This window comes from Chionomys nivalis, chromosome 26 (genome assembly GCF_950005125.1).
Source record: "Chionomys nivalis chromosome 26, mChiNiv1.1, whole genome shotgun sequence".
Classification (NCBI taxonomy): domain Eukaryota; kingdom Metazoa; phylum Chordata; class Mammalia; order Rodentia; family Cricetidae; genus Chionomys; species Chionomys nivalis.
The window spans coordinates 17,962,245-17,989,307 of NC_080111.1; the positions used below are offsets into that span (position 1 = coordinate 17,962,245).

The 27,063-nt window shown below is 44.0% G+C and overlaps 2 protein-coding genes across 2 annotated transcripts in view; one reads left to right on the plus strand and one right to left on the minus strand.

The window, feature by feature from the left end:
* The window catches only part of Ccdc146 (coiled-coil domain containing 146), a 125,512-nt gene that overhangs the window by 31,533 nt on the left and 66,916 nt on the right, over nucleotides 1-27,063 (plus strand). The window lies entirely within an intron of this gene.
* Nucleotides 7,961-13,409, minus strand: Fgl2 (fibrinogen like 2). The gene is made up of 2 exons (XM_057758725.1): nucleotides 12,740-13,409; nucleotides 7,961-10,979 (listed from the first exon to the last, which is right to left on the minus strand). Exons 1-2 carry the CDS (start codon nucleotides 13,323-13,325, stop codon nucleotides 10,273-10,275), a joined length of 1,293 nt encoding a protein of 430 aa, XP_057614708.1. The 5' UTR covers nucleotides 13,326-13,409; the 3' UTR covers nucleotides 7,961-10,272.

Consider the following 27,063-nt stretch of genomic DNA (forward strand, 5'->3'; position numbering starts at 1 on the left):
GGAACAGGACTGGGAATTCGGCCATCTGGTAACCAGATTTACAGATGACACTGGTTAATGAGTCAACACCAGAAAGGAAGTGAAGGCAGCACCATCGGTGACTCTCTGAGCAGCAAGACCAGGTTGTCAGTGGCTGAGCAGTGAGATGTACCCAGACTGGGATGTTCTACCACAGACTAGCAGAAGCCTCATAACAAAGTTTGTTCCAGCCGTGAGGTTAGCTTTTAAACTAAAACTAATATTTAATTTGTAAAAACTGCACATAGCACAAAATTCAAAGGGCACAGAACCATATACAATGAAAGTTAGCTAGCCTTCTACCCAGTTCCGCTCTCTGAAGCCCACCCCTCAGAGCCACAGTGACGAGCCACCTTTTATGTCTGTGCACAAACAAGGAGGTGGTATTAGAATACACATTTTACACATACAAATCTACGTTCATACTATTCTATGACTCACATAGTGTTTCAGTATAACAGTATAGCAATTCTCTGTCCTCAGAGTTTGCTCATTCTCAGTCTTATGCTTCCATTAGAAACAATGATAGATTGGAAAACTTGTATGCGCCATTTCACACTGGGATTATCAGATTAAAAAGAGAAATTCCTAATAGTGGGGTTGCTGGGTCAGTGGGTATATTTAGTTCCGAATCTTTATGATAAAGTGTATGGATTTTCACGTTCGTAGTGATGTTGAGCATTCTCTTGCTCCATCCCAGCATCTTCCGAAACATTTCCACCAGCAAAACTGAAACTTCACGTTCATTAAATAGTTACCCACTTCCCCTTTCTGGAGCCCCCGAACCACCCCCTGCTCTCCATCTCTGAATGTGGCTGCTCCATGCCTGTAAGAATGGAATCACACGTGGAATCACGCGTCAGTTTCCTGTGTGCAGCTGACTGACTCTGCGTAGCATAGTGTCATGAAGGTTCAGCCTTGCTGGAGCCTCTGTCAGAATTGCACCCTGCGTGATTATCCACTCTCGTGTCAGTGAACACCTCAGCTCTGTTCATTTCTCAGTTTCTCCCAACATGATATACAAATATCTCTTCCAGATCCCATTTGTAAAACATTGTTAAATATCCAGAAATGCAATTGCTGGGTCATTGTCTGTGTATTTAAACTGTCTTCATTGTTATGATGCCTTCCCTAGAAGATTGTAACAATTTGCAACCATATACGCGTCTCCCTTTATTCCAACCAGCACTGCATGCCATGTAATGTTTTTTTAATTATGTTTTTATCTTTGAGATTGTAATATAAATTAAGTCATTCCTCCCTTCCCTTCCTCCAAACCCTCCTATACACCCTTCCTTGCTCTCTCTCCAATTCATGGCTTCTCTCATTAATGGTTGTTGTACTCCTGGGATGTCTTGTTACTTGGGGGGTGGTGACATTTTATCATACCCTTGTATTTACCTTGCAGTGGGGGGGGGGCTTCTGTTTCTATGTCAGACCATCCTGAAAGATAGCATACTGGGCTAGGGAGGTAGCTCAGTTGGCAGAGTGGGTGGTTGCCTAACATGTTCTCTGCCTGGCATGGTGGCACATAGTGTTCAATCCCAGCATTTGGGAGGTGGAGGCAGGCGGTCAGGAATTCAAGATGTCATCTGCTACATAGAAAACCTAAAGCCAGGCTCAGCCACATGAGAGTCCGTGGTACACCACACACACACAACATGAATAGAAATTTTGAAGTTTGGGAAGCCCACAAGTCAGAAGATGATCGAACAGTAATAACTATTTTCGTACTCGCGGTTCCTATAAGCAGATGGACGCCGTGTGGTGGAAGGGGCCGGGGCAAAGTATTAGAGTAGTCGGGAGGTGGACAGCAAGGCAGAACTGGGGAAGAGCTAAAGAGTGGGCGACACAAAGTGAGCTTTTAGGAACAGCCCGTCTAAATAATCCCCACGGTTCTCTGGGGTGTTGTGTGCTCCGAGTTGCTTAGAGCAGCTGAGGTGTGCACTCTGCATTGGTTAGCTCGTATTTGAAAAGTGCGGCTGGGGAGGTCAAAGGAAGGATAAGATGAGAAGCAGGAAGCCGAAGGCTGGGTGACTCACACAGACCACATTATCGGGTTGACAGAGCAAGGTGTGGCCAGCTCATGCGTGCAGGGCACATGGAATGCACCAGCTTGTAGGAGCTCAACTTGCAGTTAAGCGGAGCCGTCTGTGCTTCCTTTGTGTGTGTCTTTTCTTAACATTCTACTTTCCACTGGGGGCTTGAATTCTTTCTTATAGATTCGTAGGGATTCTCTACACGTTATTCTCTCTGAAGGCCTTTGTGTATAGTGTGCTTTCTTTTAGTTTATAATTCTTTTAGTTTGTGTTTGCTCGTGGCGCTTTATTCCCAATATGGAAATGCATCTTAGACGCTCGAATCGATTGTCGCTTTGCAGCTCCAGGATTTTGTCATACTTTGAAAGACCTTTGTTACTCTGACGCTATAAATTTGTTTCCTGTGCTTTCTCAGAGCACCTTGACGATTTGAGTCATATCTGAACCTTTGCTCCGTCTGCGGTACTTAGTGTGACGGAAAAGGAAGGAGACACCAGCAATACGTTAGAGCCCAATGTCAAATCCATTGTCTTGGGACACAAAAGTACTTTTGACAGTCTCACCCACCTGAACCAAACTGAAACAAACAGGCACACCTGGGTAGAGTCATCAATATAAATTGGGGGGGGGGTACAAGAATTAGCTGGTACTAATCCTCAGAATTAGAAGACAGTTTTGCTCCCTGTAATGCGTGTGTATGGACTGTGTTTGAATTTTAATAATTTTAATAATTTGACGGGAAAAGATCAGTAGGTGGTGTGGGAATGCTTGGATAAAGATAGTTCCTGGTTCTGCTCTGTGTGCTAGCTGCCAGCCAAGCTTTCGGGTTCCCTGAGTCTTGTTAGATTACTGGAGCATTTTTTTTTCAGCTCATGTCTCTTCTTCACAGCTGCCGCACTATCTGTAGTGATGGCGCATCATTTCAGGGTTATGTCCGTCTTCTCTCTCCTCCTCCCAGAATGCATGCTCACCCAGGTCCTCTGTAGTCACATAAACATCAGCCCCCGCTCTCGCTCCAGAGGGACCACGGGGGAAGCCTTTGAACCGGCTGCACACGCGTGGACAGAACTCCCTGGCCTTGACCCTCGCCCAGCACAGTAGGAAGGAAATGCAGATTCACAGCAGAAAGCCTTGAGAAGCCACGGGGCGCTGCTAAGGTGTCCTCTCAGGAAAAGGAGGGGTGTGTTCCATGGCTCACCCAGTGCAAAACTGGCTAAAATTCCTCACGAGCACAGGAGATTCCACGCGCCTTTCAGACCCTAAAGAGCGCCTGCCTAAAGAGGTCCAGCCGCTCACGTCTCACCCTCCGGGCTATGCTTTTCTTTGTAGCTCCACCCACTTTCTCCTTGCTGCTGTTGCTGTTTATGAAGCAGTGTTTAATCTTCTTTCCAGAACCTTCCCACCCAACATCCCATGGTCCTCTCCAGGCCCAGGCAGGAGGAGATTACAAATAGTTATATTGGAAATTTCCCTTGCTTGATCATTGCCACTTCCTCGTCTTCAGCAGTCAAATCCCTCAGCAGCCATCTGAGCCACCATCTTTTGTTCCCCGTTCCCTGCTGCAGCCAAATTAGTTCCTGCTTCCTAGAGCTCCGTCTGCTCCTGTACCCAGAGGGCAAGTGTGCCGTGCTCAGAGTTGGAGCCATTCTCACTCTCATTTTGGGCCAGCTAGGGTCCCAAGTTCTTCCCCAAGTGTCTGCCTCGCACGCGGAGCTGCCCACTCCTCCCGTTACCAGGCCCTGCTGCTGTACTGATCTCCGCTCATTCTTTCCTTTCCTGTTTAAAGCGAATCTGAAGTGACTTCAGGACGCGCTGAGGGCAGTTAGCTCCTTGCAGACCGTTCTGTGTGTAGCTGCCCTAGGAGAGAGAGAGAGAGAGAGAGAGAGAGAGAGAGAGAGAGAGAGAGAGAGAGAGAGAGACAAAGAAAGAGAGAGAGAATACACATAATCATCACTTCTAAAGCAAATGTCCACAGGGAGGCGTCTTCCTTTCTGAGTGCAGTTTTCATATAAAGTCAGCCTGAGTTCTCGGTGATTTACATATTTTCATATTCCATATGTATGTTTTAGAACCACCATACAGTTATCCCATTTTATTTCACAACCGTACCCTTCAGGAATATGTGACAGAGAAGGAGAGATTATCGAATGTTTTATTTCAGTAAAATAAAAGACCCCAAGATCTAGAAAAGCAGAGCTGTTACAGTTGGGACAATGTTTCAGGCTACAGATCGTCGGAATTTCTCAATCCTGCTTTCTTTGACAGCGCTGACATGTCTGCAGGGGTGTGTGGCCACTGCAGCAGGGTGAGAATCTCTGCCCACAGTTCAGGATGTTAAACACCAACCCTGTGTTCACAGTGAAGGTGTCTGTCTTGTTCCACTTCCATAGTTCCCCACAGTCTGGGGCCCTGGGGGAGGGGAGCTTCTAATAGTTGACTTAATTGGGTTTTAAAACTTGCCGGGTTGGTGGCACACGCCTTTAATCCCAGCACTCGGGAGGCAGAGGCAGGCGAATCTCTGTGAGTTCAAGTCCAGCCTGGTCTACAAGAGCTAGTTCCAGGACAGGCTCCAAAACCACAGAGAAACCCTGTCTCGAAAAACCAAAAAAAAAAAAAAAAAAAAAAAAAAAAACTTGTCCAAATTGCTGAAACAATGACTCATGACTCAGCAGTTAAGAACACGGCTGCTCCTCCAGAGGACCTGGGTCCAGTTCCTAGCACCCATATATTGGCTCACAAAGTTCCAGGAAATCTAATGCACTCTTCTGGCTGTCTGGAGCACTGCATTCAAGTTGTGCACACACACACACACACACACACACAGTCAAATACTCATATACATAAAACACAAATAATTAAAATCTCAAAAAATTTTAAATATTTCCTCAAATGGGAAAATTTTTTAATAAATAACCCTTACTAATACCATTGATTTTCAAGTGAGTCGCTTTATAAAATTGTTTTCTTTAATAGGTGAAAATAAGAACTTTGGTATTTGCATGAGAAGTCACCAGTTTTCAGATTACTTGCAAAGCGCTTTGTGTTTGAGCAAAACGCCTCTACCAGTGAATCCTGCCACGTAACCATGGAGCACGTGGTATATGTTGACAGCATGGGGATTTGTTTGCCCTTTCTGTCAGCGCTATTATAAACGTGACTTAGCTTCAGGAAGACAGTTTTTAAACGCTAGGTTAAGTAGGGACATTAACACCCTTGAAAATACATTAATTTAAAACTATCTCCTGTCCAAAAATATTATATAATTGTTTTGATTGGATACAAACCATGTCGGCTCTAACAAGATGTACCGTGGAAAAGGCAGAGGAGGAATGAGACTGAGGGTCACCATGCGAGCTTTTCTGTGGAAAACTAGTCACCTTCTAAGAAATACACCAGGAACGTCAGGAAAACTGAAGATGGGTGATGGCTCCCACATGACTGACAGTCGGTAGTTAATGTCCCTCCCAGGGAAGGGTCTCCGAGTGAGAGTGGGAAGCGTTGCCTCCTGGAGCAGCGTTCACCACGGCAAACAGAAGATGCAGGCAGTACCCCTGGGCGGGGGTCCGGTGCGGTGTTGGTGAACGTGACTGGCCAGACTCTTGCTGCCATCCTCATCCAGGGTCAGTGCTAGGGCAACGGTGGCTAGGAATTTGAGTTTAGCTACCTCTCGCTTGGGTAACTTTTATAAATACCTGTGAAAGAAATAGCTCGGATCACTGATATCTCTGATGACTCTCAAAAGTGCCAGCTGCTCTCCAGACTCTAAACGTGGATGCTTCTTGTTCTCTTGGCTTGGAACTCGCTCTTCTCAGATCTTTCTCTGCTTTCTTACTCCTTTCTTCATATCTCTGTTAACATGGAGTCTGTCAGGTCCAGGACCTAAATTATTTTTAGCTCCAGAGTGGAGGTGTGGGAATGAAAACACAACTCACCTAGATGTAGCAACAGATCACGAAGATCTTAGCATGTTTGCAGAGGGTAATGTGGGAAGCCTTCCTTGGATCCTGGAATTTACTTTCAGGTCTCTAGTTCTTTAAAATTCTTAAAGAAAAATAACTTCATTGCCTGAAGGTCCCAGGCAATGAGAGACAAAGACACATGACCATTTTCTGATCTAGTATAAGAAAGTGAAAGTTGTTTTCTTAGAATTAAGTGGGAATCAAAATGAAAAGTCCTGAACTCAGTTAAAAAAAAAAAAAAGAAAAAAAGAAAAGATAAAGATAAAGAAAAAAAAAAAAAAAAGAAACCACAACTCTCATAACTATATTGGGAGGGAGTTTTTAGGGATTCTTTATGAAATCCTGAATTTACATCCTGAAAATCATCCAAGTTTATTCTCCAAACAGCTTTTATATCAAAATGTAAACTAAAGGGGAAGCTCATGAGCATTCTGATTCCTGGGTAGTAGAGAGAATGACTTAGGCCACATCCACACTTATGCCTACTCTGTCAGCAGACAGAAAAACACCTCTTCCCCAGGCGACCGCCTAAATTACAGTAGAGGGAGCAGAACGACATTAGTATATCCTTAGGATGGCGGCAGGTCACTCAGAATTTTGACTGCCATACCATGTAGGAATATGGCCTGTATAATCCGGCCTCTACAGTGTCAGCACAGAGACGTCTCCCCTCTATACCCTGTGCTCAGTTAGCACGGCCTCCTCTAATCCTCACACATGTGGTGCTTGTTGTCATGAAAATTTCTCCTGGTTTAAATCGGGAGGCAGGGTTACCTGCGTTGGTCAGCGGCATATCTCTATCCTCCAAGGAGACCTTCTGGGACACTTGCAGGTATCTGTTAAATGAATTGAGGCAAGCTCCACACAGACTTCTCACCTCCAGAAGCCTTTGAGTTTGAAGACATTTCTGGCTTCTCGGCTTCATTAACACAAGCTGCTATTAATATCAGTATGTTAATTAGGTAGGCGAACAATTAGAGCAAACCGTTTCTCCTTGACTCATTTTGGCGTGGATAAGTTTTGGTGCAAGTACATATGCTAACAAACTCAATCACTTCTAAAATTTCCTCTTCTCTGTCACACTGCCTCCAAATCTGTCTACATATATCTTCCCTGGCGCTCCTGCTAAACTGGCAAGGATGTGCAGAGACTTCCCCGCTGTGTGATTTTACGCTTGATAATCAGAGCAGGCCCTTGTGGGTTCTGATGAGCAGGATGGAGAAGCCTGGAGAAATCAAACCATTCCTTCAGCAAAGAAAGCAATGGTGTCTCCCAGGCAGACACACAGAGCCTTGACAGACATTGAGGGAGGGAACACCTCAAACTATAAGAGAGCTGTATTTAGGGAGTGGAGTATTCTGGGTTCTCCAAGTGGACCTCTCCTCTCATTTCTGACTCTTCACAGCCGCAGTGAAGACCTTGGCAAGGGTCTGCATCCATCAGGAGAGGAGCACTAACCCCACCTGTAACCTTAGTGATGGCAAAGGGGAGGGAGAGCTAAACACCACAACGGAAAGCGGGAAATTCCATACCGAGGGTGTGTCGACATATCCTAAAAGGAAATAGATAGTGGTGTTCTTCTCTCTGTCCATACTGCTTCCTTTTAAAGAAATAATACTCAGTGTAGTTAAAGATTCAGGGATATTATCTAGATCATGTAAATATGGTTCAACTTTTCAGATAATAATAGATACATAAATGTCATTTTATAGACAGTGTTTCCACATTGAAGGATGGATGTGAAGTTTAAATATTTTATTTTACCAGGCTTTAAAGAGACATGAAACATAACCTTAAATATACATCAATGAAAAGAACTTGAAAACAAGAGTTTATTGTAATTATATGTATCCATTTTATCTTTAAATTTTTGAGGGGTAAGGGGAGACTACCGAAAGTCAAGGGCCGGCCAGTACTGGGGTTCAAGTGTTTCATGTGTTCTCATATGCACGCTCTATTCACCAGATGCATGAGTATATTTGGTGCGTTACTGCTTAGCAGCAAAATGACCTTCTCATTTAGTGATAGGCAAATCAGCCAAATTCCTAGGAAATTACTTTCACGGTTCAGTAATAAAGTAATAATTAAAGTCAATGTTAGTCACCCAAAGGAAACCAAGACTCTAAAAATATATATTTGCAAATATGAGCATTGGCATATATTAGTAAATAGTTAAGACAAAGGATTATTTCAATGAACATGTTAAAGATTATCAAAGTCCACAATATATTTTTAAATGATTGACAGAAAACAATTTGAAAAATAAATTTCTGTGTTAAAGAGTTTATTAGAAAACTGTCATAAGAGTTTAATAGAAAAAACATTTTGATCCATTGACTGTGCAAAGATAATTTACATGGATTGTTATTCACCAAACTTCCCTGAAAAACACACAGTAAAAATAAGTGTATACTTTGCTTTGCTATGATCATTTTTATGCCCATTTTTATGACTGAAGTTCTTTAGACTTATATATAGTTATATATGATAGACAGGATTTAAAACATGTATATTATATAATATCAAAATCTTCTTCGCCTTTTTTTTTTGTTGTTCTATTTTTTTGAGACAGGGCTTTTCTATAGCTTTGAAACCTTTCCTAGAACTAGCTCTTGTAGACCAGGCTATCCTAGAACTCACTCTGTAGATCAAGCTGGACTTGAACTCACAGAGATTCACCTGCCTCTGCCTCCCAAGTGCTGGGATTAAAGGGTGAGCCACCACCCCATCAATTATGTCATTAACATCCAATATTCTTCAAAGTAGGTAAGCAGCCTTTGGAATCTATAGTTTACACTTTGGTCACTTAATTCAGCATGTATTTACCTTACTCTGGTAATTTAATTGTAATAATAATAGATTAATTTTCATTGTATTTACCTGAAAGCTTCATGTTTCATATTTTTAAAATATCTCGCACCTCTTAACTATTTTTCAACAATGGCTGCTGCGTATCTGAAAGTTTAAGTAGTAAAGTCAGTAACTGTCCTCCATAATTGTATTCAAAGACGCTGAATCTTTATGAATGTGTTCTAAAGCTTGGTTAATATATTGAAAACCACACTGAAACGTTAAGACCAAAGTCATCGCTTGCACATTGCATACTGTGTGGTTCCTTCAGATGCCTGGCACACACAGCGCTCACTCGGGCGTTTCAAATGTGCACGTACGGCTGCTTGTCTCTCTCTGCAGAGGCCCCTTTGCACAATGATGAAACGAAACTGCTCCTAAAGCCTTTTGATGTGATCCTTGGCATTCCACAATTAAGGAATTCTAAAAGCTCCAGGAATTATAATTGACATATATATTGAATGAAACAAGCAATTGACTATTTAGGATTAAAATGTATAACATTTGAACTATTTCAAAATTCATCTTAATAAATAAATTTATTCTAGAAAAGTCAGCTTCCTAGGAAGTTGACCCCTCAACAGTAGTATGCTTTGGGTATGGGATTGGCTTTCAAAGTATAGTTAAACTTTTTTTTTCCCTCTACCATGCCTTTCCCCAAGGAAGCCTTACAGTAGCCTAGCACCTTCATTAAAAACTATTGTGCATGTGAAGCAGGGGTCGACAACAATGTAGCTTTTGCATCGGGTTCTAATGGGATCTAAACACTGAATGAAGTACCACTAAACCAAAGTCTCCAGGGCGACCTCGTTTCCCAGTGGGGATGGGGAAGGACACACTATGCTACCACATTCTAAGGCATTTTACTGCCATGTTATATATTTCATGAGTATCACATCAATAAGTTTAACTACACATTTTATGCCCCTGCTTCGTTTTTGAGAACTAAAATGCTTTAAGGTCTTCTTGGCTCAAAGAAAGCACTACAGTTCTTGGCTACAAATATATGAATAGCTTGGGCCCGAAAAGACTGTTGTATTTGCAAATATACATGTTTAGCCCTAGTGAAAATAAAAGTTGCTTATGTAGATATTTAGCTTGCTGAATAGTTTAGTTTTTTTTAATTGTAAAAAATAATAAATCTAGTAGGGAACTTTTAACTAATAAAAATTCAAGGGTTTGCAAATATTATGTATGATTGTCAATACCTCTAGGACTTTCAAGCATTCATGTACAATGGCAACAAAGTAGTCTTTTTAGATACTTCTAGCTTTATTTTAAAAGCTGTGAAGTTTAAAAGGAAATGTGTTAGCCATAGCAAAGGACTATAAACTCAGGCCTATGGTAAAAGGCAGAAGGAACTCAATGCCTTTAGACAGGCGCCTGGAGAGATTAACACTAGCAATTTATGGTTTGAAATTCTTGGGTCTCATCATCATCTTGACCTGCTTAAAGGAGGACTTGTAGCCACCAGGCTGTGCCTGACTTATCCCCGGCCAGGTGCCCCAGAAAATCCCATTGCGGACACCCTTGTATTTCTGGTGATAATATTTTCCATTTAAGTTTGCAGAGAGACAGGCATCAAACCACCAGCCTGAGCTGTAGTAGAGCCCACAGTTCCCAGAGGGATAGCGGTCATTGTCTCTGTCTGGGGTGGTGAAAAACTTCAGGTCGTGGTTGTAATGCTTACTGAAACGTAAGGCGTCTCCTGCTGTGCCGTTATAGTTACCAATATGTAATCGGTATTTCAGAAACTCATTAGCCACGTAAAACTGATCGTACAAGGCATACAGTGTGACACCGTTAAAGTCTTCGAGGTCTATTCTCAAAATCATTTCCTTACTCTTGGTCAGCAGATGAATCTTATCATTACCCAGCCAAAACTCTCGGTCAAGGTTTCCGAAGCCCACTTTGTAGTCTTTCCAGTCCCTGGTGAAGTTGGTACTTCCATCAAGGCGAGCCTGTAGCACCGTCCAGCCTCCCCCCATGGTCTCCATGTCACAGTAGACCTCAAAGCTGCTGTGTCTGGGATCCGGTGTAACTCTGTAGGTCTCGCTGCTTCTTTTTCCTATCACGTAGTAGTCAGAACAGTCTTTGTATATTAGATGTTGAACTGAAAGAAGGGAGAGAGAAAGGCATGGAATTTTGTTAATAACAGCTATGCATCTGAAGAATTCTTAGACTCCAAAGCAATTTGGTAAGTTAGTTATTGGTGATCATGGAACCTGGCTCTGGTACCCTCACCTGGACCTGGTTACGGGGACTGCCGTTGCTTGGTAACAGTAGTGAGAACACTAACAGCAAGCAAAGAGAGAGTAGGTGTAAGCAAGGTTCAGGGAGGGCCAGCTCCCTCCAGAAACTCAGCCAAGCTCTGTAACATTTTGGGGGTGGATCCACACCTCGTCCTGGTGAGGCAGAGTTACTGCCAGCTTGCTTGTATAGTCATTTAGTCTCAAAGAAGAGCAATGATCTCTCCTGCTTGGAACAAGTGGTAGGAGCTAGGACATGGGTCAAATCCCCTGGTAGAGAGCATGTTCCCATAACCATGCTGTCCTGGAGCTGAGATGCGCCCAAGTCTCCTAGGACCACATCCTAGACACAATCAGCAAAGCTGACAGGCTATGTCCCGAGTAAAGCGTCAACCTCCATTGTACAGCATCACGCCATCACTCATTCACGTTTTCTGACAGCTGTAGAGAGGTTCAGGTTAGATAAAGGCTTCCCCCAATAATATACCAATATTACTCTGGATTCATTATCCAGGATGGGATAGTCAACCAGTATTTTACAGTTTGATCTCTAGGAGAAGCATCAGCGTGATTAGGCTCAGTGTAATCAGTCAACAGGGTTTTGTAGAGGTCAGAGACCAACTATTTGTTCCCAGTTGATTTTCATTAAGATTTGAGTCAACTAAAGTAAGTTTAATATAAGGTACTTGTGGGCCACAAAAATCTATTTGTTTCTATGTAGAACTCATAATATTTCATTTCCTAAAAGTTTTAGGAGAAAAGGTAAATAATAGAATATTTTTGTATCATTACAAGTTACCGTGCCGTGCCACATCTAATATACACCTTGTGATGTCACCTAAAACATCAATGTCTACCTGGTGATAAGGGTCACTGGTGACAGTGGTCCTTGACACCATGACCTATCACCTCCAGGAGACTCTCCACTGTCTCACCAACCTCACAGTCAGGATGGGCACCTCACAGAGAGGTGGCCTTCTGGAGTGTGGCAACACCAGCAGCAGCAGCCGTGGGAACTCAGGAACGTCGGGAAGCAGTGCTATGCTCACAGCAGGCAGTTAGTCTGTGGTCTTTATAAACAGCATTAACATTAACTAACTGGGACCGTGAGGATGGATATGCCACTCAGTCTTAAACCAAAAGTCTGGCACACACAGGAAGCTGCTTTTGTTCTGTGTATAAAATCCCCCGTTCTCACTAGATAGTTGAGAATCAAGCATAGCAGATTGTTTGCAAAAGCCTTTCAAAGACCACTTGCTGCTCTGAGAAGCGGCCCGCCCACCCCAGACCTGATTTCGGTGCCCTTAGTAAGCACAGCCAGGAACTCTATCCCGACACTGAGCAGGCTAAACGCACCAGCCTGGGAGGAGCCTGCTTCTGCTTGTCTGTAGGTCGGCTAGGATAGAAAGTCTAGAGACTGACGGCAGTGTCTCAATTGATTACGGCTAATAGGATTTTTGTAATTTAGACCCTTTACCGCGTCTCGTTTAAGCAAATATTTGTTTCTCCTGCCGTAACGAACAGATGAAAGGCTTATTAACTTACTCTCTCGGGTTAATGTTTATGGCCACTATCTCGCTATACAGCTTTCACGAACAAATGGTAAGAACCTGGTTACACCTACCCGGCTGTGACTGGATGTATTCTTGGCTGGGACACTTGGAGCATTTGCCGTCCAAACTGTTGACCACAAACGTTAGATTGGCCACTTTGTCGTCCACGTAGGTTTCGATGTTGTTCATATTTACAAGATGGAGCGTCTCCAGGCGCCCTTGCAGCCCCTGGATCTCGTCCTTGGCATTCTTCAGCTCTGAAGTCAGCTTGTTCACCTGACTCTCCAGTTCCTGGACTCGGTTGTCCGGGGCGGTTCCTGTTCCAGTCCCGCCCGGGGCCCCGTGGTCGTCAGCCTGGAACTTGCAGTCCAGGCAGGATTTCTTCAGGTTGTTGACAGCTTCCTTGAGGGTCCGCACTTCTTTGAGCACCTCATCCATGCTACCAAGCTGCCACGGAAGCTGGAGGGTCAGCGTGGGCAGGGTTAGCTGGAAGGGGCACTGGCTCCCCTCGCACTTCCCGCTGCCCTCCAGCCTGGCGGGGCAGGCGGCCTGGGCGCTCGCATCCCCCAGCCCCTCGGTCAGGTTGTGTGCCTGCCCCGCTGCTCTGCAGGCAGCGAGGACAGCGGAGCTCAGCCAGAACCAGCAGGGAAGCCTCATCCTCGAAGTGCCCGCAGCTGCCCTACCCAGCGCTTTAATAGCCGCTGCCGCCTGACTCAGGCTTTCTGTCTTCCCAGAAAAGGGCGGGCACGTTTGCATCACCACTCACAGCCGCCTCACCGGAGTAAAGGGTCCTCAGCAAGTGCTGCTGGCCAAACGCAGTCCAAACCACACACAATAGAATGCATGCCTGCCGTGGGTGGCTCGCATGCTATTCAAGATTCACTAGCTTGGTTTTTAATAAAGCACAAGGAAAGTCTTCGGTTTAAAAAGCAATTGTAATACTATCGCTCCAAGCATAGTACTCAATTATACTCACCTCCACTAGCACTAGCGGGGAAAGAGTTTAAAAGTCTAAATTTAGTCCGTGAGTGAGCGTCTTCCCACTGAATGGTCTAAAATGGAGAAGATTCTCTTTCCTCCGCAGTTTGAGGCATCAAAGACCTCCTATCCTTGAAGGCTAGACTTTCCGTGAATCTTAAGTCCCTTACCGGCTTCTAATCAGAACAAAGAGCAGTTCTTATGCAAACTTTTCCCTTTCCCTTTTTCATCTGTTTGTGAAAGAAAAGAAGACTGGAAGAGGAAAATGAGGCTGTGTTTTTTTCTTTCTGGGAGCACAGGACATAAAATTGTCAGTGCTTAAAACAGAAGAAAATGCACCGCAGCCGGCTGCTGTCTTCTTCCTCCTTCTGCCCAAGAGCTGGGGCAGAAGACCACCCGCCTCCTTTAAGTTAACTGTGCATACTGGCCTCTCAGATTTCTTTCTAAAAAGAATTATATTGCTTAAAAGTTATTTCAACATCACTGACACAGATGAGCCCAAATTCTTTATCTCTACTAGTTACGGTACCCTGTAATCAATCTCTTATTGTTTAGACCAGGCGCACGGAGCTGGATGGCCGTAAACTCCTTGATCTTCCGGCCTCTTCCTTCTAAATGCTGGGGTCACAGGTGTGCACCACCACGTCCATCTCTCATTTATTCCTCTAGCCAGATTTCCTAAGGCTTTTCTTTACTCTTAATTCTAGCTAAACTACCCTGTTCAACTTCTCAGGACATGGCAGCCTCACGCTCTGTGTCTGAGACTGTTTACTTCTGGATATTCAGAGTCCTGGGCGCCAGGCCCGGCACCATCCCCAGCTGGACATCATGACCACGAGCTTTGCTGAACCCCTGCCCCATTCCTGTTACAGAGCGAGAGGAATTTAGGTGTTCAGTTTCTCTCCTTTTCGTTCTATTTGATATATTCAAGCCAATTTTCAACAAAGTTTAACTCCCCCTAAAAAAATAACTCATTTCATTCCACCCTCCTCATCCCCTCAAGTTATGACACTCCCTTGTGGCAAGGGAGAAACAAATAAATAGGTGGTTTTAAAGAGGAAGAATAACGTATTAAAATTACCTTGTAAAGTGGGCCTATATAGGATGAGATTCTGACTTATCATTATAAGCTAGAATGCGAATCTGTGTCTACCAGCCAAGAACTTATTCTAATCTTTGTATAGTCAACACCGTGCTAGAACATACAGACGACATGCGTGCCAACACCTCGTTCAGCTACCCATTTGTTCATCATATTCTCACGATACTCTCCAAATACACAGCACCCTTCTGAGTACTTAGAATACAATAATAAATCAAAACAACAACAGAAACAAACAAAAACACCTTCCCCTTTTTAGAGATACTGAAGCCTCTTATTTTCTTCCTGTCTTCTCCCAGCGTGCACTTAGACTTTCTAATGACATCCTAAACATTTCACTTCCTAAACATGACGAAAGCACAGCTTTCTGACTCTTGGCATGGCTCATCGTCCATCTGTTTGGATGAGGAATTCCTCTCTGGGGTTGCACATGACTGGTTCTCAACACACCATCATCCAAGGCCTCATGTTGTATCTCTACCCAAGAAGCTTGTGTGCCTTTGGAAACAGGCTGCCGTCTGCCCAGAGGTCCCTTAAAATTCTCAAAGTCAAAGTAGGAAGTCACTTTGTTTATCAGTTTTCTTGGTACTGATGTGTGATTTTCAAGATTCTCAACTTAAAAAAAAAATCATTGTTCCCAAATGGATGTGGTGACATTCCCCTCTAATCTCCACACTTGGGGGCTGAGGCAGGAAGATCGTGAATTCAAGGAGAGTCTGAGCTACACAGCTAGACTCTGTCTCAAAATAGAGCAAATTACCAGTCCCTGATGACAAGGCAGACTCTAAACAACTATCCCAAGAGTGAGGCTCAGTCCACGCTGGAGTCTGTGGCTGTGCCCAGGGCAGAGGCTGTGCCCCAGCTGTGCCAGACCCTCTCACAGACACCGTCTCCCTGTGACCACCTGCCCACGAAGCTAAGCACAGAGAGGACTCAAGCAGGTCTGACTCCAAAGTCTGTGTCCTTTCTCCTGTGCGGCACAGAGAGAAGAAGAAGGGAACCCCAATGAGAACAGCCTGCCGCTGGGATCAGCTGGGAGCCAGGCGAGGTTTCTGAGCAAAGAAATAGATTCCTCCTTTCTCTTTTGAGAGGAGGGGAACTGATATTTATTGACAACCTCAAATGCTAATGTACTAGCCTCCTTGATTGCTGTAAAGAAAATTTTCCACAAATTTAACAGCTTGTGGCAACGTGAGTTTTCTCTCAGTTTTGAAAGTCAAAGGTGTAAAGTTAGCATGTTTTTGTTCTGAGAAACCTCCACACTGATTTCCAAAGATGCTGTACAAGTTTGTGCTCCCACCAGCAGTGGAGGAGTGCTCCCCTTGCCCCACATGATCGCCAGCATAGGCTGTCAGCAGTGGAGGAGTGCTCCCCTAAGTGCTCTCCCTACCCCACATGATCACCAGCATAGGCTGTCAGCAGTGGAGGAGTGCTCCCCTGAGTGCTCTCCCTACCCCACATGATCACCAGCATAGGCTGTCAGCAGTGGGAGTGCTCCCCTTACCCTAGATGAGTGCCAGCATAAGCAGTCATCAAACAAGGCATTTTCAGGTTTCTGAACAACAACAACAAAAAGTATAGGCTAGAAACAGCCAAAGATTTGCTGTTCAATAGTCTACAGGATATATATATATACTCATTCATATAACCTGAATCTCAGGTTAGATATTAACAAAACTGGAATACCCCACAGGAGCCTTGAGATGTCCGTTAGACAGTATGTATCACCTCAGTGCCTTCTAAACTCCACCAAACCGCGACACTAGGAGGCTTCAGAAGATCCATGGGCCATGGCATCTCATTTTGTTGTCATCCAGGTAAATTTCCAGAGGCTTAGAAAAGTTGATGTCACCAACAACAAGACATATGTATGTCTTATATTGGAGATTAATAGTAGTTTCTTTTTATATTCTTGAAAGAAGACAAACAATAAAGTATAATAAAGAAATTACCAACAGTGAAGTGTGGTGTGCCCCCCCCCCCCCGCCGTCTCCATTTCCTGTTTGTTGTGGTAGCTGCATCCTAAAGCCATGACAAGTGCTGAATTAGCAAACGTTGTGTTGAACCAGTGCCTTGAGGTTTAGGTTTCCGGAAGCAACCAACCAAAGTATAACTTTGTTTTTGTTGTGTTTCTCTTTAAAGACACCTTATTGAGCTCATATTGTTGATGGACTCATGGCTGAGAGGGAGAACTATCTGATAAACTCCCGACAGAAGCTTCCAGCATTCCTTATACTCTCCATCAGCAGGCCACACACAGCACTTCAGCACCCTGCCATCAGCAAAACCCACACAAGGGTTAAGAGCATGGCGTTAGCCCAGAAGGCAGAGTTGTCCCTCGCTTGAGCTAGGAATAGCGAATTAGGCAGCTGCAGCATCAACAAGAAATGTGCTTCTCTGTGTGCCCTAGGAGACCCCATAGCCTCTAGAGCAGCTTTAGTGGAGATCTGAAACGCCCTATGTTATCTGGTTGATCCCCAGACTGGTACTTTTGGGATGATGTGGGTGGCCCTGGGCAAAGGTCTGTCTTCAGGTGACAGAAGGTTTGCTGTTGAAGGGGATTGTGGGACCCCAAGCTTTTCACTCCCTCTTTCATTTCCAGCTGTGAGGTGGATCGTTTTCTCCACCCCATACTCTATCAACGAAGGGACTGACGCACCAAAATGTCAAGTTGATTATCTCAGGGATCTATCAGAGTTATGGAACATCAACTAACAAGTTGCAGATAAATTTTATTTATTTTTTATGTGTCATGAGTGTTTTGCCTGCATGTGTGTCTGTGCACGAGTGTACCTGATGCCCTTGGAGGCCACAAGTGGGCATCAGATCCCCTGGAACTGGAGTTAATGGATGATGTGAACCTCCCTGTGGGTTCTGGGAATGGAACCCAGGTCCCCTGGAAGAGTAGCCACTGCTCTTAACCACTGAGTCACCCCCTAGTCTCACAAGTAAATTTTGGCGCGTGGGCAAACCTTCAAAGGCGGGAACCCATGAATAACTAAGGACTATACATTTCTATAAAATACATGTCTTTAAATTTTTGGAAAGTTCTTTACATTTTAAACTGAGGTGATTATATTGGTTTTACCTGTTTTATCACTTGCATTCCTCAGAGGCTTGTTTTGTCTACATTTGGCATTTTGAATAATATATTAATATGAATTTACATAGTATATAATATATAGGCACATTGTATGTTATATACAATATGCAATGTGTTTGTTAGATAATCCATGTGACATCAATTGTAGACTTTAGCTCCGAACATTATTTCAGTTTTTTAGTTCATTGCTTAGTTATGGAAAAATGAAAATCCCAAACTAATTCTGTACCAGTGGATAATTTATGCAACATAAACCTTTAATAAGTTGGAAAGGCCACGCCCACCGTTGCTGATAGCTAAGGAAATACCTAAACTCGAATAGATAATGTTTGTCTAGTAATTAGTGTTGAAACAGATTGACGGAGCCCTCCGCAGTCCTTCACTTCCGTTCTGAGATGAAGCATTGGGGGCTCCGCTTCTGCTTTGATGTTATCTGTGATGGGGCCATTTCCTGTTACCTAGGGTGGTGGAGACAAAGCTGCGAAGCAGCCCAGCTCTCAGCTCCTCTCAGCCGCTGCTGCTCCTCAGCCCCCTCTGCTCCCTATTTAACACGGAATTGTTTTGATGTTTGCGTGTGTGTGTGTGTGTGTGTGTGTGTGTGTGTGTCTGTGAGGGTGTGCATCTCCACAGCTGATGCAAAGCACTCACAGCGGTAGGTGATGGAGCAGACACAAGTTTTATCAGCCACATAGAATTTTGGGTTTTTTTTTTTTATATATTTATTTATTTATTATGTATACAATATTCTGTCTGTGTGTATGCCTGAAGGCCAGAAGAGGGCACCAGACCCCATTACAGATGGTTGTGAGCCACCATGTGGTTGCTGGGAATTGAACTCAGGACCTTTGGAAGAGCAGGCAATGCTCTTAACCTCTGAGCCATCTCTCCAGCCCCAGCCACATAGAATTTTAAAGTAAATATTCAATTTGTTTCTGTGATTGTCTCAAAAGATAACAAGAAGGGGAAGAGCCTCCCTGGGTGAGGAGCCTTCTGCTGACTCTCAGGCCCTTAGGCAGTTAGAGCTTGATGCTGTCTTCTGGCATGTGGAGGGCAGAGGAGAGATCTGTGATGTCCTTTAGAGTCTCAGTGTTTGTGATTCTGAATGTTAGCCAATCACCGATTTCAACAGAAATGAGGAAGGCCTGTGGATTTTGTCCTGGTCACCTCCACTTGCACCGGGCTCTGCACCAATCCTGGAGATAATAAGGACTTTGAGAAATAGGGACAGAACAAACAAAAATGGACTCGGTGCTGATTTCACGGGGTGGGGGCTTGAAGTTGGGAGCAATTATTTTCAAGCTTAGGCGACCTTGGGCAAAAGTTACTTGACTCTATGCCCTTTCACTGAGCCCACCTTCCCTGCACGCCTCTGGTTCCACCCACTCTCCGTGCGTGCGTGGGGGGGAGGGGGAGAGGGAGAAAGGGAGGGGGAGAGGGAGAAAGGGAGGGGGAGAGGGAGAAAGGGAGGGGGAGGGGAAGGGAGAGGGGGAGGAAGGGGGAATGTGCACAGGTGAATGCGGGTGCTCTTGAAATGCAGAAGACACTATCCATACTAACCCCCTGGAGCTGGAGTTACAGGTACTTGTTAGCCACCTGTTGTGGGTGCTGGGAACTGAACTCTGGTCCTCTGCAGGAGCGGTATATGCTAATCTTACCCACTGTGCCAGCCCAGTTATTTTTGCTATTGTTTGTGTGTGTGTGTGTGTGTGTGTGTGTGTGTGTGTGAGAGAGAGAGAGAGAGAGAGAGAGAGAGAGAGAGAGAGGAGCGAGAGGGTTTTTCTATGTAGAGCAGGCCATCCTTGAACTCACAGAGATCTACCTGCCTTGGTCTCCTGAGCATGGGGATCAAAGGATTTGGCTTTTTTTCCCCTGTTTTCCCATGGAATGGAAAATTTTAGAATCATTTTCCTGTGAGACAGACCGCAACGTTGATAGCAGCAGGTGTTTATAGCTGCCACCGGCTCAGATTCCGATTGCCTGAGCAGAACCCTGTTCACTCCTGCACTAGCCTCCCCGGGCACCCAAACCTCTCCATCGCAAAGCAGAAGGAAAGTGTTTAGAGGAGACGCTAGAATGAGGGTTCTTAGAAGAGCCGCTTCCCAGCCGAAGAGCACGTTAAAGCTCTAAGTGTGTAACCGGGAGATTCTGCAGAACACACAGCCAGAGCAGCATATAAGACCCCATCTCAAAAACAAAAAAAGGTGGAGTTTTATGGACACTGATTATTTTTTTGGCTTAGAGTTATGTTTTATCTTTTTATCTCTGCAGTTTTTCTTTTTGTTCTTACATTTTTGGGAGTCTTCCCTTCTGCATCAGGTGAAAGTAAAGAGAAACAGTCGCTTTTAGAAACAAAAGGCATGTGTGTGTAAGTGTGTTGGAACTCTCCTCTGGCCTGGCCTGGCCGGCCGCGTAGGCTACTCCTCACTGCGCCACAAATAGCCAGCAGGTGATGTTCATTATGTGGTCTGCTCTAATTTCTTCTCTTGCTCCCACCCAAACACAGCAGACAGACACACGGGAATGGAATGAAGCTGATCCCAAAGGGAAGAACTGGGATAAAGATGACAGAGAATCAGAAGCAAGAAGCACAGGGAATGAGAGAGAAATTGGATGGGAGGAAATTCATTACGCTCTTTTGTTTGATGAAGATATTAAATCCATATTGAAAGTGAGTTTTTCAGAACATGTAAGGAGTGAAGAGGACTAGGAAATGTGACTAGAATCAGAACCTAGGGCATCAAATACAAATGTCCCCTCCATTGTGCCAGTCTTGGTGATAGCTGTTTTGGCTCATGTGATGTCATTGACCAAGTTAAATCAACTTCCAGGGTGTCCAAGTTCGAAAGGGCTCAGCTTCACAAACTGCCCAGACACAGTCCCCGGATGCTGAAAGGAGTGCCGCTGTGAAACTGTGGGATGTCACAGGGAAAATAACCTTCTACAGAAATAGGTTTCTTCACATGTAAATTAAGTGCAGTGCTTCTGAGATCCGAGAAGGTGATGCAATTTCTACACATCTTTCAAAAATAATCGAGAGCTCTTAAACGTGCTAGTCATATACTTCTCTGATCGGAAGCTCAGTTTCGCGGGTCTGTACTGACTGTGTCTAAAGTATTTTCCCACTGGTCTCTTCTTACACTAAAAACTTTCCATGCACAATATTTTGATCCTTTTCTTTCCCCTCCCTCAACTCCCCCAAGATCCTCCCTATCTCTCTACCTATGCAACTTTCTCTCTCAAAAACAAAAAGCAAAACCAACAAACAACAACAAAACAAAGTTTTAAAAAAGAAAGTAACAAAACGGTACACAAAGTACACAAAAATCATGGAGCTCATTTTGTGTTGGCCAGCATCTCCGTGTACACCCAGCACACTCCACTGGAGAAAACTGATTGCCCCCTCCCACCAGGTATCCATTGCAAATAGCTTCTCGGTTAGGGGTCTCCCCTCAGCGCTGGGAGTCTGCTAGGCCAGTGCGCGCTGCCTCAGTCTCTGAGTTTGCATGGGCTCAATGCCTGTTGTGTCAGGAAGACAGTGTTTCCTGTTATGGTCTGCGCACCTCCTACTGTGTGTAGATCCCGGAGTCTGCCTGGGCGCCCGGACTGAGAGAAAATCCCACCCGGAGCCCAGTGCTCCAGCGCCTCTCACCCCACCCTCTTCACGTAGCCATCGTGGGTCTCCATACTAATCATAGCTGTAAAAAGCTTCTCTGGAAGGCCGAGCATTCACAGTCCACAGGCAGAGCAAGTCATCATTAGGAGTCATTTTTTTGTTGTTGTTATCTACTTTTAGCACAATAATAGCGGATCTTCCCCTTTTGCCCCGACCTAGGTAATCCGAGGTTCTTGACCACTTTAGCAGAGCCAGGTGCGGCTTCTACCTCATGGACTGAGTCTTGGATACAATCAGAAATTGGCTCGTTCCAGCACATGGGTTCCCGGGTCAAGCGTGGTGACAAGTTCTTTTAATAGCTGAGCCATACGGCTGGTCTCCTGTGCGCTTTCACAAACACGCAGAAAACACAAAAGTGCTAGCAAGTGTGAGACCCGGGTTCAGTTCTCAGTACCACAAAGGAGAGGTAGGAGGGAAGGGGGAGGTGGGAGGTGAGTGGGAGAGATGGGGGAGGGATGTGGGAGCTAGGGAGAGGGATGTGGGAGGTGGGTGGGGGAGATGGGTGTGCCAATCAGAGTTCTCCTACTCCTTGTTTTGGGGAAGCTCACTGTTTTAATTACCGTTGGTATAGGATGCCTAAGCCAGTCAAGTACACTCACAGGGCTTCCCACCGTCACACAGTTCATCTCCAGGTCTCCTCTGCGCCTCGACTGAAATTCCACTTCTCAGGATATATAACAGGTTAACTTCCTGTTCTTCATTCTCCCTAGCTTCAAATAGCCATGACCTTTACCTAACTGCAACTGTATGACATTTACAATTGTGTCTAGCTTACTTCATTTAACATAATGTCTTCATGTTCTATCGTATGTATGATATATACATATATGTCTTCATATATGTAGTTGCTTGGTATCAGAGTTTTTTTTTGTTTTTTTTTATGAAAGCTGAATGATACTATATCGTGCATCTCCAATCTTTTGTGTTTAGATTTTTTTTTCCTTTGGATTTTCGAGACAGGGTTTCTTTCTCTGTGAAGCTTTGGTGCCTGTCCTGGAACTCGCTCTGTAGATCAGGCTGGCCTCAAACTCACAGAGATCCACCTGCCTCTGCCTCCTGAGTGCTGGGATTAAAGTGTATACCACCACTGCCAAGCTGTGTTTAGATTCTGTTAAAATTAATTTCTGTTAATACTTGCACACACTTATATGTGTGCACTGGATATAATCAACATGGGGTGATTAACATATTCATTACCTTAAAGCTTTCATTGTTTGTGATACATACACTCAGAATTGTTCGTGGCAATCAGGTCTGGTGGTCGCTATGACAGCAGCACTCGGGAGGAAGAAGTATGGGGGTCATGAGCGACAGCAAAATTCTGTCTTGGAAAGAGGGAGGAAGAGAGGGAGGACAGACGGACAGACAGACACCGATGGAGGGAGGGAGGGAGCCTTCAGTCTGGCTTGTACAATGCATTGCCATTCATTGTATTCACCCAGCTTATAGGGTCTTCTAAAAATCTATGTTAAGACTTATTAATTGTACATCTTGATGGGGTTCATCGTGGTTCTTCTACCCGTGTGTACAGCGCACATTGATCCAACCACGGTTTTCCCGTTCTCTGCCCATCTTCAAGCCCCAACTCTCTAGTAATTACTGTTCTACTCGCTGTCGACATTGCTTTTAGCTCCAGCACGTGAGATGGTCAGTGAGGTACTGGGTTGTCTCCGTCGAGCTTGTCCGTCTTAAGAATATTTATCACATTATCTGATTATCTGCTGATGGACACCTAGGCGGAAGTCTCTGTTGGCTGCTCTGAATAGTGCCGCAATAAACAGGTATCTCCTCGGTACGCTGATGTCATTTCCTGTGGCTGCAAACCTGGGTAACCTTTGGATACTTAGTTTCTCTTCCTGGTGCAATAATAAAATACTCCAACAACGGGAGCTTAAAGGAGACACAGCTTATTCATTCTGGCTCAGTGTTCAGGGCCACACAGTCCCTCATATAGGGAATCAAAGCAGTGGAAGCTGGGAGCAGCTGGCCACACAGCACTCACAGGCAGGAAGCAGAGGGCAGCTTCCTCCCCCTCCAGGATGGCTGCCAAAGAGGAGTAGCCCTCCCAGTGGACTTGCTGGGGGCCCATTTCCCAGATGATCCTGTTTGTCACGCTGAGTTCTCAGACATATTCTAGTTTGATCACGTGGAAGCCAGACAGATTTTTAGTTTTTGAGGGCCCCCTGTGCTTTTCCAACACATAATAGTTCATCTCCTTTGAATCCCTAACATTTGCCATTTGGGCTTTGCTTTGTATTTCCTGATGTATTTCCTTTGTATTTCCTGATGCATTTCCTTTGTATTTCCTGATGTATTTCCTTTGTATTTCCTGATGTTTAATGATATCGAGGCCCTTTTCATATATTCATTTTTTGAGAAGCATATATTCAAATCACCTGCTCGATTTTATTGGATCAGTGTTCTTGTTGCTCCTTTAGTTTCTTCTATATTCTAGATATTTACCATTTAGCAGATGAGTATTGTAAATATTTCCTACCACTCTGTAGCTCATCATCACTCTGTAGATTGTTTCCTTCATAATGCATTTTTAACTTGAAGTAACCCAACTTCAAGTCTTCCTGTTTTTGTGGGGATAAGGGAAGGGCTGCTTACCCAGAAAAATCATTGGAGCAGCATCTTTAAATGTCTCTCCTGGTTTCTTCCAGTAGTTTCAGGGTTTATATTAAGTTTCTATCTGTTCCGAATGGGCTTCTTATAGGGGGTACCAAGATTTTGTACAGAAGTGCTTGATAGAGAGCAGTCTCAGCCTTCTGAATGGAGCTCATTTGGTGAGTGACAGTCATTTGGCGTTCTTTTCTCTTTTAAAAGCATAATGTTGTGACTAAGACTGCTCAGACCCTTAGTGTACAACTGTATGTTCAAATCTCTACTTTTAATGCTTTTGTATATAGTATATAGTCAGAAGTAAAATTTTTAGTTAATATAGTGATCCCAAGTTTTATTTAAGAAAACCTACCTTACTACCACCACACTGCTTCCACAATTGATTGGCTCCTTAGTATTCGTGTGGGGCTGCATGTGAATGGGTGGACATGTACACGGATGTGGATGTTGATATCACGTGTTCTCCTCTGTCGTTCTCTGCATTGGTTTTGAGCTTCTCTCACCAGCTGGCTAGACTGAATTTTACGGGGGGTGCTGGGGATCTTAACTCAGGTCCTGATGCTTTTTCGGAAGGCACTTGATCAACCGGGCCCTCTCTCTGGTCAAATGGCTAATGTGTGTTTCAGTACAGTGTTGATGATGACATTGTTTTCCGCTTTAGCTTCAAATAACACATTTTATTATTTATTGAATTATTCATAAGCGAGGTGTGGTGATAGGCCCGCTAGTTTCCACACTGACGTTCCTCCCGTCATCATACAGTGTAAATAAGCATCACATTCGTCTAACACACCTTAAATCTAAATAGGGAGTTCACAGGTTTTTACATTTTCAGTAATTCATAAATTTTGCACTGAGAGTTTTCTTTTTTTGATATATTTTTCTTTTTTTGATATATTTTTCTTTTTTTGATATATTTTAAGTGGTTAACAAACTACAGGAATAACGTTTATTTGTATTATTTAGTAGAAAGCATTTGTCCAGGTACAGCTCAGTCCTTTGTTCTTCCTAGGTCGTTTTCTTGTTTAAATACCTTGTAAACATTTCCTGAATTCCTTCTGTACAGTGATCATGAGGACCCTTTCATAGTCTGTTATTAATAGGAATCTTTTCAGATTTCCTTAATTTCATAGGTGCTGGCTGACTGAAATTGGCCTGTGAAATAGTAAATTCTCAGTGCTTGGCCCCCAAACTTCCACAGTAGCACAGTAACACAGCAAAGTGACTTAGCCTCTTCCTTCTCATAGCTTCGGCTTTTTACACATCAAACACCTGTTTTACAGTGACCCAGCTGCTTCTTTTAGGAAGAAGCTCTGTTTGTAGACAGGAATCTGTCGACCAGAGACATTTGTTGCTGCTAGATTGACTTGCTTCTTTGCTTTTCAGCAGAAAGAACTGGGAAAGATAAATATTTTAGGATAAAACACATCATATTACTATAAATTCTAAGTCATTCTTATAGATGGATCTTTTTATCCACCTACACCCCATTTTATGAATACCCTGCTTTAATTACTCATTCAGCCGCCCACAGTGGGGCATCATTGTTTCAGAATAACTCTACCAGCAAGGTGGCTATAGAAAACAGATGTGGGTCTTTTCCTTAGGGAACGACTCAGACGTGGTTCCTACTAGACTTGCAAAGGTCTCTGCACCGACTCGAAACACTTATGCTCACATTTTTAAAATTTCAGTGACAGTGATCACTTTTAAATTTTATAGTTAACCTATTGTGTTATACATTATACCCATAAAACAGAAAGTATTGTATGGATTAAGCTTCTGCATGAAGCTCATCCATTCTGGTCCCTGCATTTCCTTTTGTAACTATGCTCTGGGTTTACTTCTTTCTTTCACATTTGTAAATGCCTTTCTGTTATTCACAAGATACCTTCGAAATTTTACAGTTTCCTTGTAATTGTTGTTTTTATTCATAAGACCACTCAATGTCTTTGTCTACTGTTTCCTCTCCCTTTTATTATATCTAAAATTAATTAGATGGCCTCTCCTTCAGGAGACCCTGTGCATCCTTAGTGGTCTTCACACCACTCCCCTCGGGCGCCACCGTTTCTCTGCCTGTGTTGTCTCCATGACACCGCAAGGTTATTCATTCCTGTGCTTTTCTGTCCCACAGCAGCCATGGACTACCTGGAGCACCTCAGCTGGGAATGGGACCTCGTGAGCCTCTCCCACCCTGCTGGGATGTCTGCGGGTGTGGTCTTGTGCTGGCTATCGTTCTGTTGAGAGCTCATGGTGTGACATCCCTGTCATGTCTAGAAGATACTATCTCACTGCAATCCTCCCAGTCTTCTGGCTCTTACAGTCTTTCCACCCCCGGTTCCTGGATGTTCCCTTTATGTTAATCTTCTTTCCTTCAGGGGTCCTCACTTTAAAAGTTGTTGCTCCTGGTTAACAAGACAAAACAGCAGCCTGTTTTGATTTTTACCCACCCCACATCAGAGGACAACTCAAGAAATTGGTCATCAAAAGAACAAATAATTCAATAAAAAATTGAGTACAGACCTAAACAGGTAACTCTCAACAGACAAATCTAAAATGGCTGAAAGACATTTAAGGAAATGTTCAACATCATTAGCGCCATCAGAGAAATGCAAATCAAAACAACTCTGAGATTCTGTCTTACACCTGTAAAAATGGCCAAGATCAAAAACACTGATGACAACTTATGCTGGAGAGGTTGTGGGGGTAAAGGGAACACTCCTGCATTGCTGGTGGGAGTGCAAACTAGTCCAGCCACTTTGGATAGCAGTGTGGTGGATCTCTCAGAAAATTAGGAAACAACCTTCCTCAAGACCCAGGAATACCACTTTTGGGCATATACCCAAAGGATGCTCAATCATGCCACAAGGACATGTGCTCAACTATGTTCATAGCAGCATTGTTTGTCATAGCC

Excerpts from the sequence above, each read along its gene's own strand:
- Fgl2 (XM_057758725.1), bottom strand. The coding sequence starts at position 13,325 with ATGAGGCTTCCCTGCTGGTTCTGGCTGAGCTCCGCTGTCCTCGCTGCC. Across the intron at positions 10,980-12,739 it reads ATACATCCAGTCACAGCCGG|TTCAACATCTAATATACAAA; the intron begins GTAGGTGTAACC and ends CCCTTCTTTCAG.